General features: G+C 44.0%; 2 protein-coding genes across 9 annotated transcripts in view; both read right to left on the reverse strand.

Annotated features, from left to right (window-relative positions):
- Positions 1-94: 94 nt before the first annotated feature.
- LOC134040976 (uncharacterized) lies at positions 95-6,661 on the reverse strand. Of its 6 annotated transcripts, none has more exons than XM_062487191.1 (12): positions 6,551-6,661; positions 5,526-5,573; positions 5,353-5,430; positions 4,788-4,924; positions 4,571-4,693; positions 4,389-4,446; positions 4,005-4,298; positions 3,777-3,916; positions 3,555-3,671; positions 3,302-3,359; positions 2,239-2,316; positions 95-2,141 (listed from the first exon to the last, which is right to left on the reverse strand). In XM_062487191.1, exons 2-12 carry the CDS (start codon positions 5,554-5,556, stop codon positions 1,108-1,110), a joined length of 2,148 nt encoding a protein of 715 aa, XP_062343175.1. In that variant the 5' UTR covers positions 5,557-5,573; positions 6,551-6,661; the 3' UTR covers positions 95-1,107. The 6 variants fall into 6 exon arrangements, with proteins under 6 accessions (XP_062343175.1, XP_062343173.1, XP_062343174.1 ...); XM_062487189.1 differs by having other exon boundaries at positions 5,526-5,612; positions 6,551-6,655; XM_062487190.1 differs by lacking the exon at positions 6,551-6,661 and adding an exon at positions 6,279-6,527.
- A 226-nt stretch (positions 6,662-6,887) lies between these two features.
- The window catches only part of LOC134040969 (uncharacterized), a 37,199-nt gene continuing 25,341 nt past the window's right edge, over positions 6,888-18,745 (reverse strand). The window contains exons 52-67 of one of the 3 annotated variants that reach the window (XM_062487173.1): positions 18,629-18,709; positions 17,377-17,512; positions 17,240-17,328; positions 16,574-16,654; positions 16,011-16,076; positions 15,848-15,922; positions 14,993-15,061; positions 12,592-12,725; positions 12,375-12,503; positions 12,230-12,287; positions 11,844-11,924; positions 11,509-11,556; positions 9,344-10,847; positions 8,310-8,358; positions 8,060-8,107; positions 6,888-7,297 (exon numbers count right to left, since the gene is read on the reverse strand). In XM_062487173.1, the coding sequence (XP_062343157.1) occupies positions 7,286-7,297; positions 8,060-8,107; positions 8,310-8,358; positions 9,344-10,847; positions 11,509-11,556; positions 11,844-11,924; positions 12,230-12,287; positions 12,375-12,503; positions 12,592-12,725; positions 14,993-15,061; positions 15,848-15,922; positions 16,011-16,076; positions 16,574-16,654; positions 17,240-17,328; positions 17,377-17,512; positions 18,629-18,709 (2,660 nt within the window). In that variant the 3' untranslated portion in view covers positions 6,888-7,285. The remainder of the gene's footprint in view (positions 7,298-8,059; positions 8,108-8,309; positions 8,359-9,343; positions 10,848-11,508; positions 11,557-11,843; positions 11,925-12,229; positions 12,288-12,374; positions 12,504-12,591; positions 12,726-14,992; positions 15,062-15,847; positions 15,923-16,010; positions 16,077-16,573; positions 16,655-17,239; positions 17,329-17,376; positions 17,513-18,628; positions 18,710-18,745) is intronic. The other 2 variants (XM_062487175.1, XM_062487174.1) reach the window with 2 other exon arrangements.

Here is an 18,745-nt window from a genome sequence, read left to right on the forward strand (position 1 = left end):
AGCAGGCCTAATCATTATTTCCCTTTCAACCCATAAGGTAGAGCAAAGTTGGAACACAGACCTAGGTATTATATTAAATCAAGAAAAAGCTTAGTATTCTATGAGAAACATTTATCTGCACAAAAAAGACAAGAGGCAATCAGATATAGCAAAGATTTGGATTTCTTTCTAGTGGAAACTGTGATATAACAAGTGGAATTCAGCTTGGTTCCAGCTGTGACTTGGCACAGACAACATACACAGATTTAGCCTAGTACTGAATTCATATGCTTTATTTTTTCGTTGGAAACTCATTTTCAGAAACCCAAACTGACAGCTGTAAGCCTTCATTATTTGCAGAGGTCTGAAAAGAGGCTCAATACATCAACAAATGAACAAACCTAAAGATTGTCTCAAGGAGCTTAACACAAGTATTTTAAAAGATTGTCAATTTTAAAAGTACAAATACTTTCTCCCTGTTTTTCAAGCAAAAAAGAAAAAAAACCCCAGCATAAACAAGAATTACGTTTTGTGTTCAAAATATGCAGTCGCCAATCTCAAAACAAAAAGTCTGGATCAGAACAAACCAGATTCATCTTAGAAAAACCGTAACTTTGTATATAAATCGAGCCATTTAATAACATTAATGGTAGGATGTGTTTGGATAAAATAGGTAAACAGATAAACGAACAAATTGACATTACATATCTCCAACAAATACAAAACACATTTTGGTTTTCGTAAATACTTTTAGGACCCAATTATACTTTTGTGTAAAGCAAAATATATTTTTACATCAGAAAAAGTAAAGCAGTAAACATCAAAAAAGGTGTTCATCCATCATTCTGCATCTTCTCTTTATATCATGTGCAGACTAAAGATGATCATCTGTTGATGAAGACAGTCAAAAGAAATTAAATAACAACATAATGTCAAAACACAACAAAAGAACATGTAATAGGGACCTGTTGATTGCAGGAACTCACAAACATTCCTGAGAGCATCCCTACTACCCAGACTGGGTTTCCAAGCCCCTGGGTCTGTACTAAAGTAAGGCCTGTGATCATGCTGGTGATGCCCTGTGATGGGATGTATTCCTGGGGCTGTGCGGTCCTGCTGGGGAGGCTGTCACTGGTAATACTGGGTAGAGTGGTAGTACCCACTAGAGGGGTGATACTGGTCAGAGGGGTGATACTGGTCGGAGGGGTGATACTGGTCGGAGGGGTGATACTGGTCGGAGGGGTGATACTGGTCGGAGGGGTGATACTGGTCGGAGGGGTGATACTGGTCGGAGGGGTGATACTGGTGCGAGGGGTTATACTGGTCGGAGGGGTGACACTGGTCGGAGAGGTGATACTGGTCAGAGGGGTGATACTGGTCGGAGGGGTGATACTGGTCGGAGGGGTGATACTGGTCGGAGGGGTGATACTGGTCGGAGGGATGATGCTGGATAGAGTCAGTGTTCCCCTCGTCTCCTTGCCCACTAACCACCTCCACAATCAACCCAACCCCCGAATCCAACTGACTGTCATTTGGCTCCTCTGTCATGTTACACCGTCTGCCGTAGGCCTTTCCTACTTCCTGCACCCAGGCAGACATGTTGTTCTCCTGCCTCTCATCCAGGAACGGGGTGCCGACAGACCTCTCCACCTCGTCTTCATAGAAAGTGTAACGATCAGTGTCAGTGCTCACAGTCTCACAAGAGTTTTCGTAGTAACCGTCATATTGATTGGTAGTGGCCATTCTATGCTTTCTCGTGTCCTGGTCTCTAGTATAGAAGTGGGGGTGGCCCAGTGAAGCTGGGTGCAGGTCTGAAGGTCCAGGTTGGCCACTAGAGGGCAGTGTTGGATCAGAATCCATGTCTGAGGTGAAGGTCTTGGTTTGGGCGGAGGGGAAGGTGATTGGTCCAACAAAGGTGTCCGGCGAGAGTGTTGCCAGGGAGTTGTCCCGACTGAAGGATGTCCTCTCCAGCACAAGTGGGCCATCCATCAGAGACAGGCTTACCTTAAACACTTGCTTACGGCGTTTTGACTTCACCCGAATGGTCTTTGGCCCCACCTCCTCAACTCCTGTGACCTTACCACAATCACGCTGTGACCCGGATGCATGGCGCTTCAGTGACAAGCTTTGCTCTGTGCCCTTTGTTGCATGGTGACCCGTTTCTTAGATGACAAAAGAGAAGTGCAGAAAGATATGACAGAGACCACCATGTAGGTTGTTTAGTATATTGGATTATTTTAACTCGTGAGGTCCACTCACTAGGTATTTCTCTCCTTTCTGCTGTCTTGATGTCTGACTGTGTCACCTCATAATATCCGTACTTCAACATGTCTACGCCTAAGAGAGGTAGAGACACACACGAAGCAGAGAAATGGAAGGGAGAGAAAAAGAGCGGGAGACAGAGCATATTCAAAAGAACCAGGGCCAGGGATGAGTTTGCTGAATGACTCAAACAGAGAATGTCAGATGAAAGAAAAACAATCCCCCAGACTTAACATCCAATTCTACAGCCCAATACAATCAACAAAGGAACATGCACTGTACGGCCAAAAGGAAGTGGACACTTGACCATCACAACTGTATAGCTTGCTGGTCATCTCATTCATAGACCATGGGCATTCATATGGAGTTTGTCACCATCCTTCTGGGAAGGCTGTCCACAAGATTTGAGTCTGTGGGAATTCTTTCCCATACAGCTAAATAAGCATTAGGGAGGTTGGGCCTTGATGTTGGGTGATTAGACCTGCCATTATCAAGCCAATTAAAAATGGGGGATGTTTTTCATTGTTTTGGGCAACAGTCCTTAGTTCTACAGGAGGATATATTAATGCTTAAGTATAAAACCTTGTTGGAGATGTTCCAATATCTGTACTTGTTAGATCATGTCTGATGAAGGTTTTCTGTACTTCCTTGTTTTAATATCTATGGAGTCAGGTTAAGAGGTTATCAACGAGACTGAGTCTGTTTGGATTAGTGTGTGATTACAACAGCCTGGGCAAAGCCAAACCAGGCCTGTATAAGGAGAACTGAATGGGGAATTGAGAGGAAAACTGAAAGGGCTGCCAAGGTTCTGTTCCCCACTGACACAGCTGGGCCATTGTGACATTGAAAACAACACTGTCTTGTGACTTTTTTTGGTCACACACAAATATTTTCATAGTTAGGATTAATCAATACAAGTCTATCAACATTATTCCCATCACAACAAGCTGAGCAGTGTCCACAAAACTATTGGCCACATAGTACATGTTCTTAAACTTGCACCACGAGTGAAGAGGAAGAAGAAAGATAGAGATAAATGAGATTAAGCTAGGGAACTTACACCACTGGTAACTGTTCACAGCCATCTGGCTACCCAGGGAGGATGGTAATCTCATCACCTGGGGAATGTAAAATCATCTCAACATGAGATGAGGAGGTGGAAGCAGAGATGGAGTTGGGGAGAGAACGGGTGAAGGGAAGCGTCTGTGATTGGCCAATGACCTCATATCCTCCCAGGACCACCATATCGTCACAGTCACGTCACAGGATCTACATAATTGTAGATCCTCTGTGTGTGTGTGTGCACGTGTTACCTGTACTTTGTCCCTCCCTTCCTCTTTCTCCAGTTTTCTGGCAGCACATTGGAGATATTGATTGAGGCCATTTGGCCCTGCCTTCATTCCTTCCAAATATTCTGCGTGATATTTGATCTACAAGCACACACACACACACAGCACATACTTGAATCTCGCTACAAATGTTTCAGTGCTGGATGATGTGTCCTTGTGATGGCACATTACAAGGAACAAACTGACCATGTAGTTGAAGTGGTGTGAAGGGTTGGTCAGGTGATCTATTATGTCATCATTAGTGGCCTTCACATCACAGCACTGACACAGGAAACAGTGAGGAGGGCCTTCCTTCTCACTTCTGCACTCCACAACACATTTCAGACCTGATGCCATAGACATACACTGCTTGAGGTATTGTTCAAACAATCCACGATCAGGTTTGGATATCGTTCTTTGCAGATTGAGACTCACCAATCAACGGCTTGATGCCTGTAAAAGTGTGGAGATCATCTTTGATGATCTCTGATTGAACTGTGGCAGCCAGCAAGTCAGGTTCTGACTTGACAGAGATGTTCATTACAATGGAACGACTGTCAAAATGGACAGTTGTCTTCTGCGACTGGACTTCAGGAGGACTCATTTCCTTCTTTGGCGGAATTACGACCCTCTGAGATTGGATGGTGGAATACTCTGTGAGAGCGTGCATTTGGCTCTCGAGCTCTGTCTGGCCATGACCACAATTGAAGGCTTGCAGAACGGTGAGAGCTGGAGGAGAAAAGGATAGAGATCAGATAAGGGGTGAAGGGAGGAGAGAAACGGCAAAAGAGAAGAAGCATAGCTCTGACTGGCACAGACCATGGCTCTCACTGTGGGACGCCATCTCTTCGTACGTCGCTGCATTCAACTGTATCACCTAGCGGGATGACCAAGACGCCACACACAAAACGGTGCATGAAAACACATCTAAAAATGGAAACACTCACTCCGCAACAGACTAGCCCCCCGCAATCACAGACGTCCTCAATCACAGGAGATACCTTCACATCTCCGGTGCCCTCTCTTCCTTCCACCATCTCAGCAACCTCCATGAGAGGCCTCGCCAGCTTGGCCAGGTCACCACTCATTTTCCACTCAGATACTAAACGTGGGTGATATGCCCTCTGCTCACAAAGAAGTCATGTGATGAGTGATGTGTTCATGTAAAATAGCATGTGAGGAGTGTTGAGAGATATTATGTGTCTGACAGATACTTACAATGTAGTTATATCTGTGAAGACTGCCCATGATGTGATTTTTCATGTCATCTTTAGTGAGCCGACACACACACACCTCACACAGGTACAGGGCCTCCCTGACACCTGCTTTCACACACTCTGTCACACAGCTCAGACCTCCAAACACAAACGCACACACACAGAGAGAGAGAGAGAGAGAGAGAGAGAGAGAGAGAGAGAGAGAGAGAGAGAGCGAGAGAGCGAGAGAGCGAGAGCGAGAGAGAGAGAAACTTTATACATTTCTATATATACTCTTCTGTCCACTTTTCTGCTGTAATGCCCGAATTTCCCCATTGTGGGACGAATAAAGGTATACATCTTATCTTGTGAATAGCAGGCCTACAATAATCCACCCTTAGTTGACAACACACATCCTTTGTAAACAGCAGTGCACCCTGCTAACTTTAGACGTCTGTTATCGCAAGGCGATAACTGGGCATTCACATACATGTGTTCGTAAACAGTACCAAGCTGAGAACATAACGGCAGATAATACAGAAGACAGGGGTAAAATCTTAAATAACACAGACATTCTTTCTACTGACCGATTATGGGCTGCAATCTATTCTTCTTGTTCAAATATATCTTCAGAGACTGAAACAGTAGGCTCTGACCACACACTCCTACAGTCAGAAATAACAGATGTCTTAGACGGACAAGAAAACACAAATGCACTCATTCAAAACAGGAAGATACATGTGAGGTGATATTGACATACCACTTTTGGTTCCTTCAGGCTGCATGTTCATGATGTTACTACCTGCTACTGCTACTAAGAATTTTCAAAGAAATGGGGACTGAAAGACTGTGCTTTAAATAAATAAAATTAAAGATTAGTTCAGACAGCATCAAGACTCACACACTGCACTGACTTAAGTAAGGTAGCAGCAAAAGTTTCGGGCACAGACTTAGTGTGTTCAGGAGCTAGTAGGCTACACCTTGATCATCTTCAAGCAAGCCTACCATGTACATTGTACAGTAGAGGAAACAGACATTCACATGGCAGTGGAGTTCCAGCCAGGTGGCGCAAATAACATTAAGGACGCATTCTTTTCGCGAAATACTGTAGTCTAGCTATAGCGTTGGTAGCTTTAACGACACTCAACGGGAAATGAAATCTTTTCACAAGTTTTCCTTTTTAAAGAACAATCCAACCTCTTCTCTGTTGGTAGTTCTCACACATTCTGCTCCCTAAACCGACCCGTCCTTCCCCCCAAAACAGATACCAAGTTTTTCCCAGCGCTAGTACTGACATAACGTAAACTTGGCTAGCTAGCTAATAGCACTAGTTATTAACGTTACGTACCACGTGTCGTAGCAAAGTCTACAGCGTTTGATGTCAAAGAAACGCACATATACAAAGTTTGCGTTTTAATAGACTAGCTAAGCTACAATAAAATAAACGTATCAGACACCCAAGTCTTATTCATACAGCAGTATCATACTGAAGTCAATGCAAATAGCTACATACCCCTGGGCTCAAAAACTGACTCCACTCTGGACCAGTAGTAGTACTAGTAGCAGTAGCTCGTACCGTCATTAAAGTCGGACTGAAAGTGGTTGTTAGACTACTCAACAGGTTTGCGGTTTGGGGCAGTGGGAGGTGGAGAAAAAAGAAACCACACCACTTCGATACGTAGTGTGAAGTTCTATCAAAATGGCTGGCAGACGGCTTGATTGTCGAGATATCGTCTCAGCGGTAAGCTTCACTCCCACTTCAGTCGACAACAGATATGCACTCACCCAGACATGTGAATCTTCACACTGGGGTAGCCGCCGTTAGGTCTGGATTTGATCCTTCATCAGCGGGCCTTCAGCAGTCAGTCTGTTTGATCTTCACGGCATCCGTTTATCAGAAATGTGAAACCTCAATGGTAGTTTAAGCTACGTACTGTGCTCTGGGATTAAGTGTTACTTACAAGAATGCCAATTGCGCTGTCTCCCCTTACATCCTTTTCTGTATGCCTTCTGTACCATTGAGTACCACGCTGCAAACTTTTTGTTGTTGTTGACTGTGCTTTACTCAAAGCTTAGCTTATGTCCTTGGAAGAAAGCAACGTGGAGGCAGACATTCTCACAGTTTAGACTGATGTCCTTAAGGACACATTTCTTTATTGTAGATACAAAAACAATAGTTTTCATTCAACAAATAACACAAACGAGTAACCACTAACACATTTTCAACGTTTTTCACAACATTTTAACAATACCTGATAACGTTGTGATAAAAACGCATGGCCTCTTCCCAAATAAAATTACAAAAGTAAAAAAGTGGCCCTTTTATCATCAACCATTCAGTTTCATAGTTAACAATATAACTGCTATTAACACACTATTTGTGGTGAAATTGAGCATGTGCTGAGTCCAACTAAACGTTTACATTTCAATACTCTTGTTTTGCAACAGTAGATTCAGGTGTGCTTGGTGCTTCTTTCCCTAAATAAGGTAGCCGGGATGAAGCAGTCCAGCTTGCTGCAGTCAGTGTCTCTTCTGGAACAAACCAGAATCAGAAAGGGTTTTAATCGCCATGAAAGTTTGCACAGGCAAGGAATTTACTTTGCCAGGATGGTGCATACATTCAACATATAGGAGTACATCTTAAGTGGTGTAAGTTTAAACAAGTCTAACTATACTATACAAAAGGTGCAAAGTCTAATGAACTAATACTAAGGGGACCGGTATGTGGAATAAAACCACAAGTGGAATAAGCACACACCATTACAGAACCTTACACACATGATAGGAAAACACTGAAGAAAGAAATGACCACACATCAGTCCTGGTTCTGGAATTAAAAATGCATGCGAAACTACTGTCATCTACACCAACAGGGTGAATAGAGAAACTGATGCAGTCAGAAAAGAATGAGACAACAGTCAGCACTCCAAAGTGTCAGAGAGCCCATCTTTATAAGAGAAACATTCCATGACCTGCCCGGTGCAAAAGAGAAAAATCACAGCCATATAATCAACCTGGAAGAGTATATTTCATATCACTTTAGTCAAGCACTCAGGGAGTCTAAACTTGACCAACGTTGTAGCTGTATTTACTGTACACAAGAATAATTTAAAAGGACACCTTTTGCAGATTTCTGATCATGTGAAAATTGTAGGACCACTTTTGCTACCTCTTTACACGAGATGCAGTTGGTCTGTTTTACGTCGTTGGTAATAAATGTGCAAAAGCAGTAACCTTTTCATGAACTTTCACAAAACATATATTGGATTAAGTTACACAGGTTCACACACTTACCCTTGCATAAGTTAAGTTTGTCCAAAAATTCAGTAATTTATCTGGATCCTAGGGGAAATATTTAGTTTAGCTAGATTAAGTTTAAATTATGCAGAATTATTCTTAAAAGCACTATGCATGAACCTACAGCCTCAAATATGTCTCAAGTCTTATCCTTGGTGTGGAACTACTGACGGCATTATGTGAACGCCATCTATACCTTCTCTGTGTCTGAGTACAATACAATAGTGCATCATTTCATCACACTTACACCAGAGTAATCCACTTCAGAGCACATCCCCGAGGTCACAGCCGATGTCCTGTGGACACAATCACAGTGTGAGGCAACAACGCAGGGAAATAATGAACTTATTTTTAAAACGTCCATTTTAGAAACAACAACCTACTTTCAAAATAAAAACATCCAACATCAAAGTATTGGATGCCAATTCAAGATCAGTTAAAGCACTCGCAAGCATTTTAGATTAGCGATATGCAGATTTTCTGTATACCCGAAGCTTGTGTCTCAGTGAGATCAAGAGGTCACTCCGTGGGCCCCTGGAAGGACACATATATAGATCTAGGAATGCACTCTGTGCAACCTCTGGAGAGCGAGGAAGTGATTAATGGTCTCCAAACTCAGTTATGACCGCATCACCTGTGCCGTTTCCCCCTGTGCATTATTCGTGGAATGTATACTGTTTAAGGGCATGTTTTGGTGGTTACTATATCTGTACTGTCCAGCTAATGTATATAATTGCTATCTGAGAGACGTTTCTCACTCATGCTAGCCACTCTGTTGTGGATTGGTGGCATGATCCGACGTCGAGCTAATGAAACCGAGTCAAACCTTTTCTAATTGTCGTGCCTACTTCCGGCCTGCCTGGAGAGAGAGATCTCATCCTTACAATCAGTTACCACTCAAAGCCGTGAGGGAGGTTTAGCTGAGCATTATCACACTGGGCCTTTTACATAACATGACCACTGACGGGGGAAGCTTTTCCCTGGACTGTGAAGGTGAGTAAGGAGATGGTATTAGTGTAGCAGTGTTTTTGGCGTGATATGGTAAACAAGCCTCATCTGTAATAATGGCTCCCATAGAAGAGATACCAAAAGCATTGGTGATATTGGGAGGGAACTTAGCAATATTGCTTAGGACAGTTTCAACGCTGGCAGTAGGAGGAATGTTAGGCGGAGGGTTCAGAAGAGGTGTCATTGGTCTGAATCACTATGTTGCATAATTTCCTCCATCTCCATAAGTGAGTTAGTTTAGCTTCGATTCTAGAGCACTCTCTCCACCAGTACCTGTAAGCAGCTGTGTCAGACTCCAAGCCAGCCCTGTTGGTCGTGACATCTCTCAGCTCTCGTGCCACTGGTGCCGATAACGGTGGGTAGAAGCTGCCACCGTAACTCAACGTGGAGCCTCCTCCCGTCTCAAAAGAACCCTGCTCAGGATAGCCCTCTCTGGGGTAGACTTCACCAGAATAGTGCCCACCATGGAAAACACTCATAGGGGAGAGAAGTCCAGGGTAGGGTGATCCGAGGTGGCCCTCCATCAGCTGTGTTTCCCTGAGCTCTGGATGCGTTGGAGGGTTGTGGTCAGTGATCAAGGGGCCAACACTGGCAGTCCCATGGTAGCTAGCATCAGCGTAGCTAATAACACCTGGGATGGGATGCATGGGAGCATGGGATGGCATGGGATGTTCCAGCAGTGTGTAGATACGCCGACCCATTGTCTCTCTGTCAATCATTTCAGCGCCAAGTGTACCTCTTGGTTGTGGTTCCAGCTGCATATTCTTTGTCTTACTTTCCCTACTGCCAGCTTCCACGTAGTTGTTTCGGCTGGCCGAGGTGGTAGCCTGGGGTATGATACCATTCTTCCGCAAGGACAGAACGAAATCCACAAATTTCTGACAGTCTTCCTTGGAATACTGTTTTATGTGGCTATCAGGAGAAGTCGGGACTGTGGTAGGGTCAGGACAGGAGGCGGACCTAGCTAGATTTAAGGTGGCCTGATTTGATTTCCCCAAGGGGATATCTTGTAGGTGGGTCGTCTGGGAGGCGTTTATCATCACAGGACTGGTTGGGTTGCTGGAGTGGCCAAATGAGTGTCCGAAGGTATTGCTGGTCGAGTGACTTGGAAGCTCTGAGGATTTTAAAAGTCGTTCAATGGCTTGCTCATGTTGCAGTCTCTTAGGTGAAATGGGAGAGTGTTCGTGTGCATTTTTCTGTGAGCCTATAGCCATGTCAGAATGTGAGTGATGTGGACCCTGGGCATTTGGTATTTGAGAACTTTGACCTTTTATGGCATCTGTGTGTGATTGCTTCTTTAACCATTTTAGGGGCAGCTTGTAGCGAGCTTTGGGTGAGGTGTCAGAGTCTGTGTTACAGGGATCATTACTAGAGAGCCCTGTGTCCGGAGTGGTCGCTCGGGCAGTTGAACCCTTCTCGATCGGCTCACAGGGGGTTTTATCCATGGATAGGGCTGTTGTAATGTCTCTGGGATTTGGATGAATGTCTGAGAATGGGACGACGTTTGATTCGCTTTCCCTGATGGAGATGTTTGTATGGGACTTGATTTGTGTGTCTGTCTTGGTGGGTTTGTGTGAAGAGTTCGGGGGTCTGTGGGAGGATCTGCTGGTGGATGTTCCCCGGATAGGTTGGGGGAACGGTGAGGGACCTCTGCAGGGGGCCGCGTCAGGAACATTGTCCTTAACAGCAGACTCCGTGTCTGACACCTTCGGCCTTTTCCTTTCCAGAGCCGTGACCCTCGAGTCTTCAGAACACCTCTTTCCTTTCTGTCTGACCTCTGTAGAGGAACACACATACACACAGATATTTCATTCAAGTACCACATCACTTATTAGAGTGAGACCAAGCTATCCTCACCATTAAAATAACAGACACTATTACTAGGTCAGACAGATCCTTTACAAAGCTATTCTAAGCAGGGTGAAAACATTGTGGAATTTTTGTGAATAAAAGGTCTGAGGTCAGAAGAACTTGTTTTTATCTGTTTCATCTTGCAGCAAGAAGGAGCAGTTCTAAAACAGTACCTTAACGGTGTCTGGATGAGAAGGGCTCTGACATGACCTTATCTGAGCACTCTTTTAAACAGTAGTTCCAGACAGTTACGTGACCAGTTCAATAGTTCAACAAAAAGAGGAACTCCACAATGTGCAAGGAGAGAAAGGAATCCAAAAGTAAACAGGTTGTAGAACTTAATACAGATGTTCAACACTAGAGAGAGAACTTAATACTCTGTGCCTGCTGTGTGGGCAAAACCACCAGGGTCAAACAGTCAAGTGGTTAGACAATTAGTCAGTAAGCGGAAACTAAAGCAATGATTGTCTTAGGCCAAAGAACATTCTATCTTAATGGAAGTTGAAACTTAATCAATAACCTTTCTAGGCCAAAGAATATTATAGAAAATGACTTCCTTTAAGATGTCCATCATAGCCAGCACCTACCATGATGGGAGATCACCGGACCCTCCATTACCTCCTGTTTGACCGCCACTGTGAACATAAAAATCAACTCTGTTTTTCTAACGAGCAGAAATAGTCCGGAATGCACTGTAAGAAATGTACACATCTGTAGCCTGTTCTTTGAAAACATGGCTAGTCACATGACTGGTCACATGACTGTGACCTTAGAAGGGCTCCTATTAGCATGTACTGGTTCCCCGTTTTTCCACTTGTCCACAAGCCTGTTTTAAAGTTAATGTAACTCTGAAATGATATAAAAAGACCACATATGCAATACTGTACATCCTGCTACCTAGAACTAGTGGTCGCAATCGTACCAGGCTCTGGTTTCTCGATCACAAGGGTCAGGAGTTGTGTTTGGTTCTTCTGCCTGCAGATCTCCTGCAGTCTGGTCACAGCTGTGGAGGGGTGCATAGGAGGGAGAATGTGTATTTTCTATATTGTAAATTATTTGGCTACTTTATATTTTATATTTGTTATTAGTATTAGTTAGTCTTGTACCTTTAGTATAGTTAGACCACATATTTAAGTTTTAAGATTCCTATATGTTTAATGTATGCACCTTCCTGCCAAAGTAAATTTCTTGTCAGTGCAAACTTTCATGGCGAATGAAACCCTTTCTGATTCTGAGAACAAGAGTCGAGGTTAAGTATTGTTCTCCTGATATTGGTTCGCCTGCCAATTAAAATATTTACAAGCGCACCTTTTTCAAAGAGCATCAGTCTGATCTCTTTGAAGTCTGCAGGGTCCAGGTGTACTTTCTGAAAAACAAACAGAACATAAACAGAGCTTGAATGTACAGCTCATCCAGACAGCACTACACAACACTCCCACAAATCTCTTCTTACCTGGAGCGTTCCAGGTTCATCGGGGTTCTCCTCCTCCACCTGCTTGGCCACCTGCATCAGCAGCATGGACTGTTCTGCTGGGCCCCGGCCCGCCAACAGCCCCTTGAAGTGCCAAGGGTATCGCAGAGTCTGAAGAGAGGTGCGGCGGGGGTTACTCACGATGAGGGTCTTGTGAGTGAGGAGGAAATGAATAGTGCGGGCGTGCGTACGCACTTACCAGGTACATCTGCCGATGTCTGTACTTCAGGACATGGTTAATGATGAGGTCACGGTTAAGTCTGCTCTTGCATGACACACACAGGTAGAACGGATCCTGGCCCTCACTGAGGCATTCTATCACGGCACAGAGACCTGGACACACACACACGTCAGTCAGTGGGTCGTAAGGATAACATTTACGGGATGAAATATGTGAATACTTTTATACTGTTTGGAATGTTCTGAATATAATAAACAATGTTTGATCTTTACCCTGCTATATTAAGCTCATGAGAACATAACCCTTGGTCAGCTGAAACATGTCCAGGTCATAATGTTGCTTGTATCATTGATAAACTATCATTAAGCTGTTTGCTTATGCCTGGCATAGCCATAAGTTAGTTCTTTGTAAGGTGCTACTTGGAAATGCCTGTGACACTCGTGTAGGTCAGAGGTCACAATACTACTGTGGTGGGCCAAAAACTGGATATATGACACCTCAGGTATAAACGAAGGGGAAACACCATGATATAGGGTTGTCTTAACATTTCTGTCTCTCAGTAGAGAACTGAGAGAACATCACATATTTACCAAACGCTTACAAGAGATAACGAAAGCTCAGACCTTGTGCAAAGAACAGAGGGCAGGGCAAACTGACATTTTGGGGTTTAGAAGATAATCACACCATGGCAGGATAACTGCCATGGACATCAGGGGCGTTCTGTGTGCTATATAAACTGACTGTATTCTATGATTAAGTAGGCTCTCAATCTCGTGTGCGGAGAGACCTAGTGTATGTTGCCTTCTGACTTGATCAATAAACGTGAGTTTGCATCTGAAAACGTGGCTTGACTCCCTGTGTCTGCCTTTCGCACCTGTTCGGCTAGAAAGCCAGCCACCACACTACCAAAGTGTATGAAGCCATGCAACTTTGAACAAGGAATAGGAGGAGCATCAAGGCCATTTCTAGAAGCCCTATCTGAAGACCTAAACAGAAGCTATTGTGGTGGAATCTTGATTATTGGGCAGGGTGGCAACCGGTAGGGGGCTCAGGATGGGTCTTGCCCCTAAGGATAAGGTCGAGGGCCTAAGAAGCAGACAGGGAACCTACGCAGTAAGAATTGCACTCAGTACCAGGATCAAACCAGAACAGGGAAGATGTCTAGAGGGGAATTGGTTTGGCAACCTAAGGATGGGAAAGAGTGTGTGTTGAGTAGTGTGGCCTGTTATGAGGGAAGAACTTAGCATAACAAGGAGGATGCTAGGATACTTAATCAGCTATAAGTTCCCTAAAGGACCAAAGTCATGTCTCAAAAGTGACAGGTCATGCTGACCTGAGCCAGAAGCAGGAGAGATGGAGGAATGGGAGAAACTGGTTGGGATGAGGTGACTGGGGGTGAATGGGAGTTGAAGATACAGACGAGGACATAGAAAGGGGGGCTATTAAGTGGAGAGGTGCTTTTCCAGCAAGAGAGAAGTTCATCAAAAACTTTATCAGCCGGATGATGCATACGCAGTTTTGGGGTGGATAGGAACAGGTTAAAGAACCTTCCAGAAGGTTCTAGACGATTGTGAAATATTGAGACACAGGGCGGGGGGATTGTTCTCATATCAGGCTATATAGGAGGATGTCCGCAGGAAGTTGATTGTCTTTTTTCTGTATCCTGTATATGCTGCATATGCCTTGCTGAATAAACCATCAAGCCACCTTGCCTTGAAAGATATCCTGTCTTCCGACTATTTTTGAGAATCCTTCTGGAAGACGTCTCTTCTACAACACTATCTAGCATGCAGTGTCCTTTTTCTGTGCTTGCGAAGGCTATGCTAATCCTCTTATATCCTCCCATATTGTGATACCATTTAATTCCCTTGATTTCCTGTATTCTTTGTCCAGTCTTCTGAGATACTCAACTTGAGTGTATCAGACACCTGCACCTTACATATATGTAATACATCCGTTGATTTTGTCTTGAACTTGTACTTGGCTATTCACTTCATTGACTTAGTACCAAATTGCTGTGAAGGTACCATCTAATAGGTCTTCAGTTGCATTAATAATAGTGCAGCCCTGCATTTCCACTTCACTGGTTTCTGAGGGAGCGTGGGTCTGCAATTTAGCATAAATTAAACTGATAACAGCTGTGGAATGGAAACTGAGACACTTTTTCTAGAAGCGCTTCCTTATCTTCTGGGAATAGAGGAGCATTAATCTCAAGGTTGTGATGTTTTTGCAACCAATGATTAAAGGCCACTGTAATCTGAACAGGCGGTAGAACTCCTCTGCATATCCCTCCCATAACACAAAAGGAGACCTTCACCTAGAATAGAAAAAACTCTCGAACCAGAGACCACAACTGGGAGTTGAAGAAAGGAAGGAAACTAAGTAGCTGCCGCTCAGATGAACTGTGAACAGTACTCACCGACCACAGCTTCAGTCCGCCTGCTCTGTACGTAGTCTCTTATGTGCTTGGCAGCCCGGAGGGGGTTTTCTGTCAAAGCAACAAAAAACATCTTGTTTTACATCCTATTTTACATCCTGTTTTGATGAACAACAGTTCCTCATTACTAACGTTATACACCAGGTGTCTGATGAAACAAAAGTTCTGTACGTCTTCAGTCACTTCTCAACAGCACTGGAACTCAGCAGGGTTGATGCAAAGTGTTTTATTGGTTCTCAGGTAACAAAGATTGCCAATAGAACGTGAGCGTGATCCCGGGATCAGACTGAAGTTTTCTCCGGACAATTTAACTTGTATAGTCTTCTCCCCATTGTATGTTAATATGGTACGATATTTGTTGGTTTCGTAGACATTAGGTAATCTTACAAAGCGGATCCCTTGTCTCAGGGGATTCAAAACAGGTACTTTCCTACATAGACACTTCTTCCAATTAGGCTCTTTCTGACCTTGAACAGCCAGCTGCATTAGGCTTCTGGGCGTAAGGCCACAAATATGTCTCATAAGTTACAGCTATGCGTCCTGGTCCTTTATGAAAGCATACACATGCTCCTCTCCCCCACTCATCCTTTAATTATTTAAACCTTATTTTTGGGTTTCATGTCTCCTACTATTGTTTAGGAATAACAATAATCAGCAAACAGCTTTGCATCTGGTTTCCTATAATATAACTTGTAATAATATGGTTTACAATAATATAGCATATACCAAAGAGTGATTACAAATATCTTTAAGTCCATAATCATTAACCATCTTCATAATTACAACAGTATGATGTTTTTTCCACATCATGTCCAATTTGTGCGTGTTTGGTTTCACCTGTGGCCCCGCATGGTCGCCTCCCATCCAGGTTGGATCCTGAGAAGGTTTCCTCCAGTTCTGCCTCACACACACCTGACAGAGTGAGAAGCAAAGATGCATTAGCACAGACAAAGATACACAAAGTATGTGTTACCGTGGCAGCATCCAAGTGTTAACTCACGAGTGTCTGTGCTAGTCAAGTCTTGCACATCAGGAGAGAACTGGACTCGGTCTGCATACAAACAGTCTAGAAGAGAACCACACCAACAAGGCCAGGTTACGTTAGGCTCAAGAAGTCTAGCCTAACCACAAGCACGTCTGTAAGATGGATTTCTGTCAGAAGGCAGGCCAAGGATGCACAACAAGGAAAAGGGTTGACTTGGTTTATTAGCACGAGCTCGGATCATGTGACCGTCCATGGCAGAGTGGTCAGCATGAGTGAAGAACATGTCTCTCAGATGGCCTTTATGTATGGCCGGACAGTACAGATATAGTAACCACAAAACATGCCCTTAATGGCACAAATTCCACGAATGATGCACATTGGAAATGGCACACAGGTGATACAGTCATAACTCAGAATGTAAAAAAAAAAAAGGGTTTGGCTACACAGGGTGGAGGAGTACGCAGAGGTTAGTAACGTTTACACGACTCAAGAGGCTACATTAAGCATATAATGTTAGCGCATGCTCTGTAGCGGGTGTTAGCCAGGGATTGCCGTTAGCAACGGTGGTAGGAGTTTACCCTGATATTCAGGGAGAGGCGTTTCTCCAGGTTGGTCTGGAACTCCTCCACAAGCGCCTTTCAGCTCCTGCTTGATGAAGACTGGAGAGAGATTCCCACCGTTTACCTTCAAAAATGTGTGATATCCACACATCCTAACCCCTTTGTTTGTGTTTGTCATGTATAAGACAGACTACTGCTTATTTGGCAGTTGACACTTTTTCTGATCCCACTCCAGCTTTCAGAGTTCTAGTTGTTTGTATGCCTGTGTTGGACATACCGCAGAGGAAATTACCACAGTGCAAAAACCGCGTCACAGGAAACGACCAACCGACTTTAGAAAAAAACAGAAACCTAAGAAGGGAACATTTGCGGTCACACTTCGTTTGGGGTAGAGGGTTGAAGTTGTAAAGACGTGAGTATGGGGACTTGTTTAGGCTTTAGAGCCTTCAGGCTTTTTTCAATCCACATAAAGTAGGGTCTTGAAGGCTCCATATTAAGGGGAAACAGGTGCTACCAGCTATAATCAATGAATAGAAGAGAACCAATATCACACCTTTGCTGTGAGGCCTCCCTCCATAAAATTAAAATATAAGATAAAATATTTGATTAAACCCTTGTCTAAGAAAGACAGTGACTGTGGTGAGTGTGGGAGTGTCTCACCTGGTGAGTGTGGGAGTGTCTCACCTGGTGAGTGTGGGGGTGTCGGTGCTCCTTGTGTCTTCTGGGGGTTCTGGGTAGTGGCAGGCTGCAGGACAGCTTCCTCCCTTTCTACCCTCTGACCGGACCAGGGTGGATCCTGGGCAGGTTCCTCTCCTTCTAACTTCTGACCGGACCGGGGTGGATCCTTAGCAGGTTCCAATGGTTCTCTCTCAGCTGTCTGGAAGCTGTGGTCACTCTCAGACTGGCTGTGGGTCATATCTCTGAGGTGTACTGTTCCCATCACATAAGCCTCCCAACCTGCCAATGGAACCACACAAATCACAAATGAAACTGGTACGATCACTCAACTTGGAAATATGTGTGTGTGTGTGTGTGTTAGTGTGGAAAATCTGAAGACACTGTGTGCTCAAATAGTCAGGATGCCGGATTAATACAAATGATTTATTCTAGACCATAAAGTACGTAACAGAGCGCTCGGTGATCGATCCACTGGAGGACACGTTACATAAATGTTGTTCAGCAGACTGATCAGGATCCTAACACATACCATGTACTCGCTGGGAATTAGATTATTGTTGCTGGCTTTCCTCCAGGTACACTCTGGGCACTTTAGTGGACCATGTCGTTTAACGACATGCTCTTCTGGTTCTACCCATTGGCTCATATTTGCTTTTCACAATGTATGCTTCATGTTTTGGCTACCGACATTGTTTTTGGGGGCCATCACGTTGTTTATCATTGACCTATGCACCTTTTGCTCTTTCTTGTAAGTCGCTTTGGATGCAAGCGTCCGCTAAATGACTAAATGTAATGTCTTGTATACACTCACAGCATCTGGTCATTCTAAACAACAGTTAATCATTATGAACGTCAGTCACATCCTCCTACACAAGGATCTCCTGGACTAGAGAAGAGACATGCATCTGTTTTCAGTCTCTTCCCATCATTGTCTCACTCCTAAAACAATACAATCATAGTTGAAACAGCACAGCCTCAGAACCTGCTGTCCCAAAGCACCTTCCCCCCAGGTGATAAGAACTCTCATGCTGCGATTCTCTCCATGTCAGGAAGTCATAAAACTCCAGGAGATGATCATCCCAAATGGTCACCAGACATTTGTGGGGTCATCACCCTCAGAAATACTTAAGACAGACAACCATTATAAACAATCCCCCAACAGTTCCTAAGACTTTACAACCTCTCCACCTTCTACAAACTTAACTTAATTATCTCCCCTTCCTGCAAACATCATACGTTGTTGTTCCAGCATGTTTCTTATCAATTAACCACATTTAAAACATTAATTTTACACGTATCCTAAAATTCTATTACAGTGTGTGTGTGTGTGTGTGTGTGTGTGTGTGTGTGTGTGTGTGTGTGTGTGTGTGTGTGTGCGTGCGTGCCCGGACTCACTCTGCTGGTGTCTTATTTCAGGGGGTAGGCGTAAAGACCTGTGGCTTGGCTCTTTATGGATGATCTGTAGCATGTCCAGAGCTGCACACACAAAAACGTCATTATATACTGTTGTGG

The sequence above is a fragment of the Osmerus eperlanus genome, chromosome 20 (genome assembly GCF_963692335.1).
Source record: "Osmerus eperlanus chromosome 20, fOsmEpe2.1, whole genome shotgun sequence".
Classification (NCBI taxonomy): Eukaryota; Metazoa; Chordata; class Actinopteri; order Osmeriformes; family Osmeridae; genus Osmerus; species Osmerus eperlanus.

What these genes read in the sequence shown, in the direction of transcription:
- LOC134040976 (XM_062487191.1), bottom strand. Translation starts at nt 5,556, where the DNA reads ATGAACATGCAGCCTGAAGGAACCAAAAGTG. An exon ending in AGGGCACCGGAGATGTGAAG is followed by an intron (nt 4,447 to 4,570) that starts GTATCTCCTGTG and finishes TCATCCCGCTAG; the next exon opens with GTGATACAGTTGAATGCAGC. An exon ending in AGAAAGGAGAGAAATACCTA is followed by an intron (nt 2,142 to 2,238) that starts GTGAGTGGACCT and finishes TTGTCATCTAAG; the next exon opens with AAACGGGTCACCATGCAACA.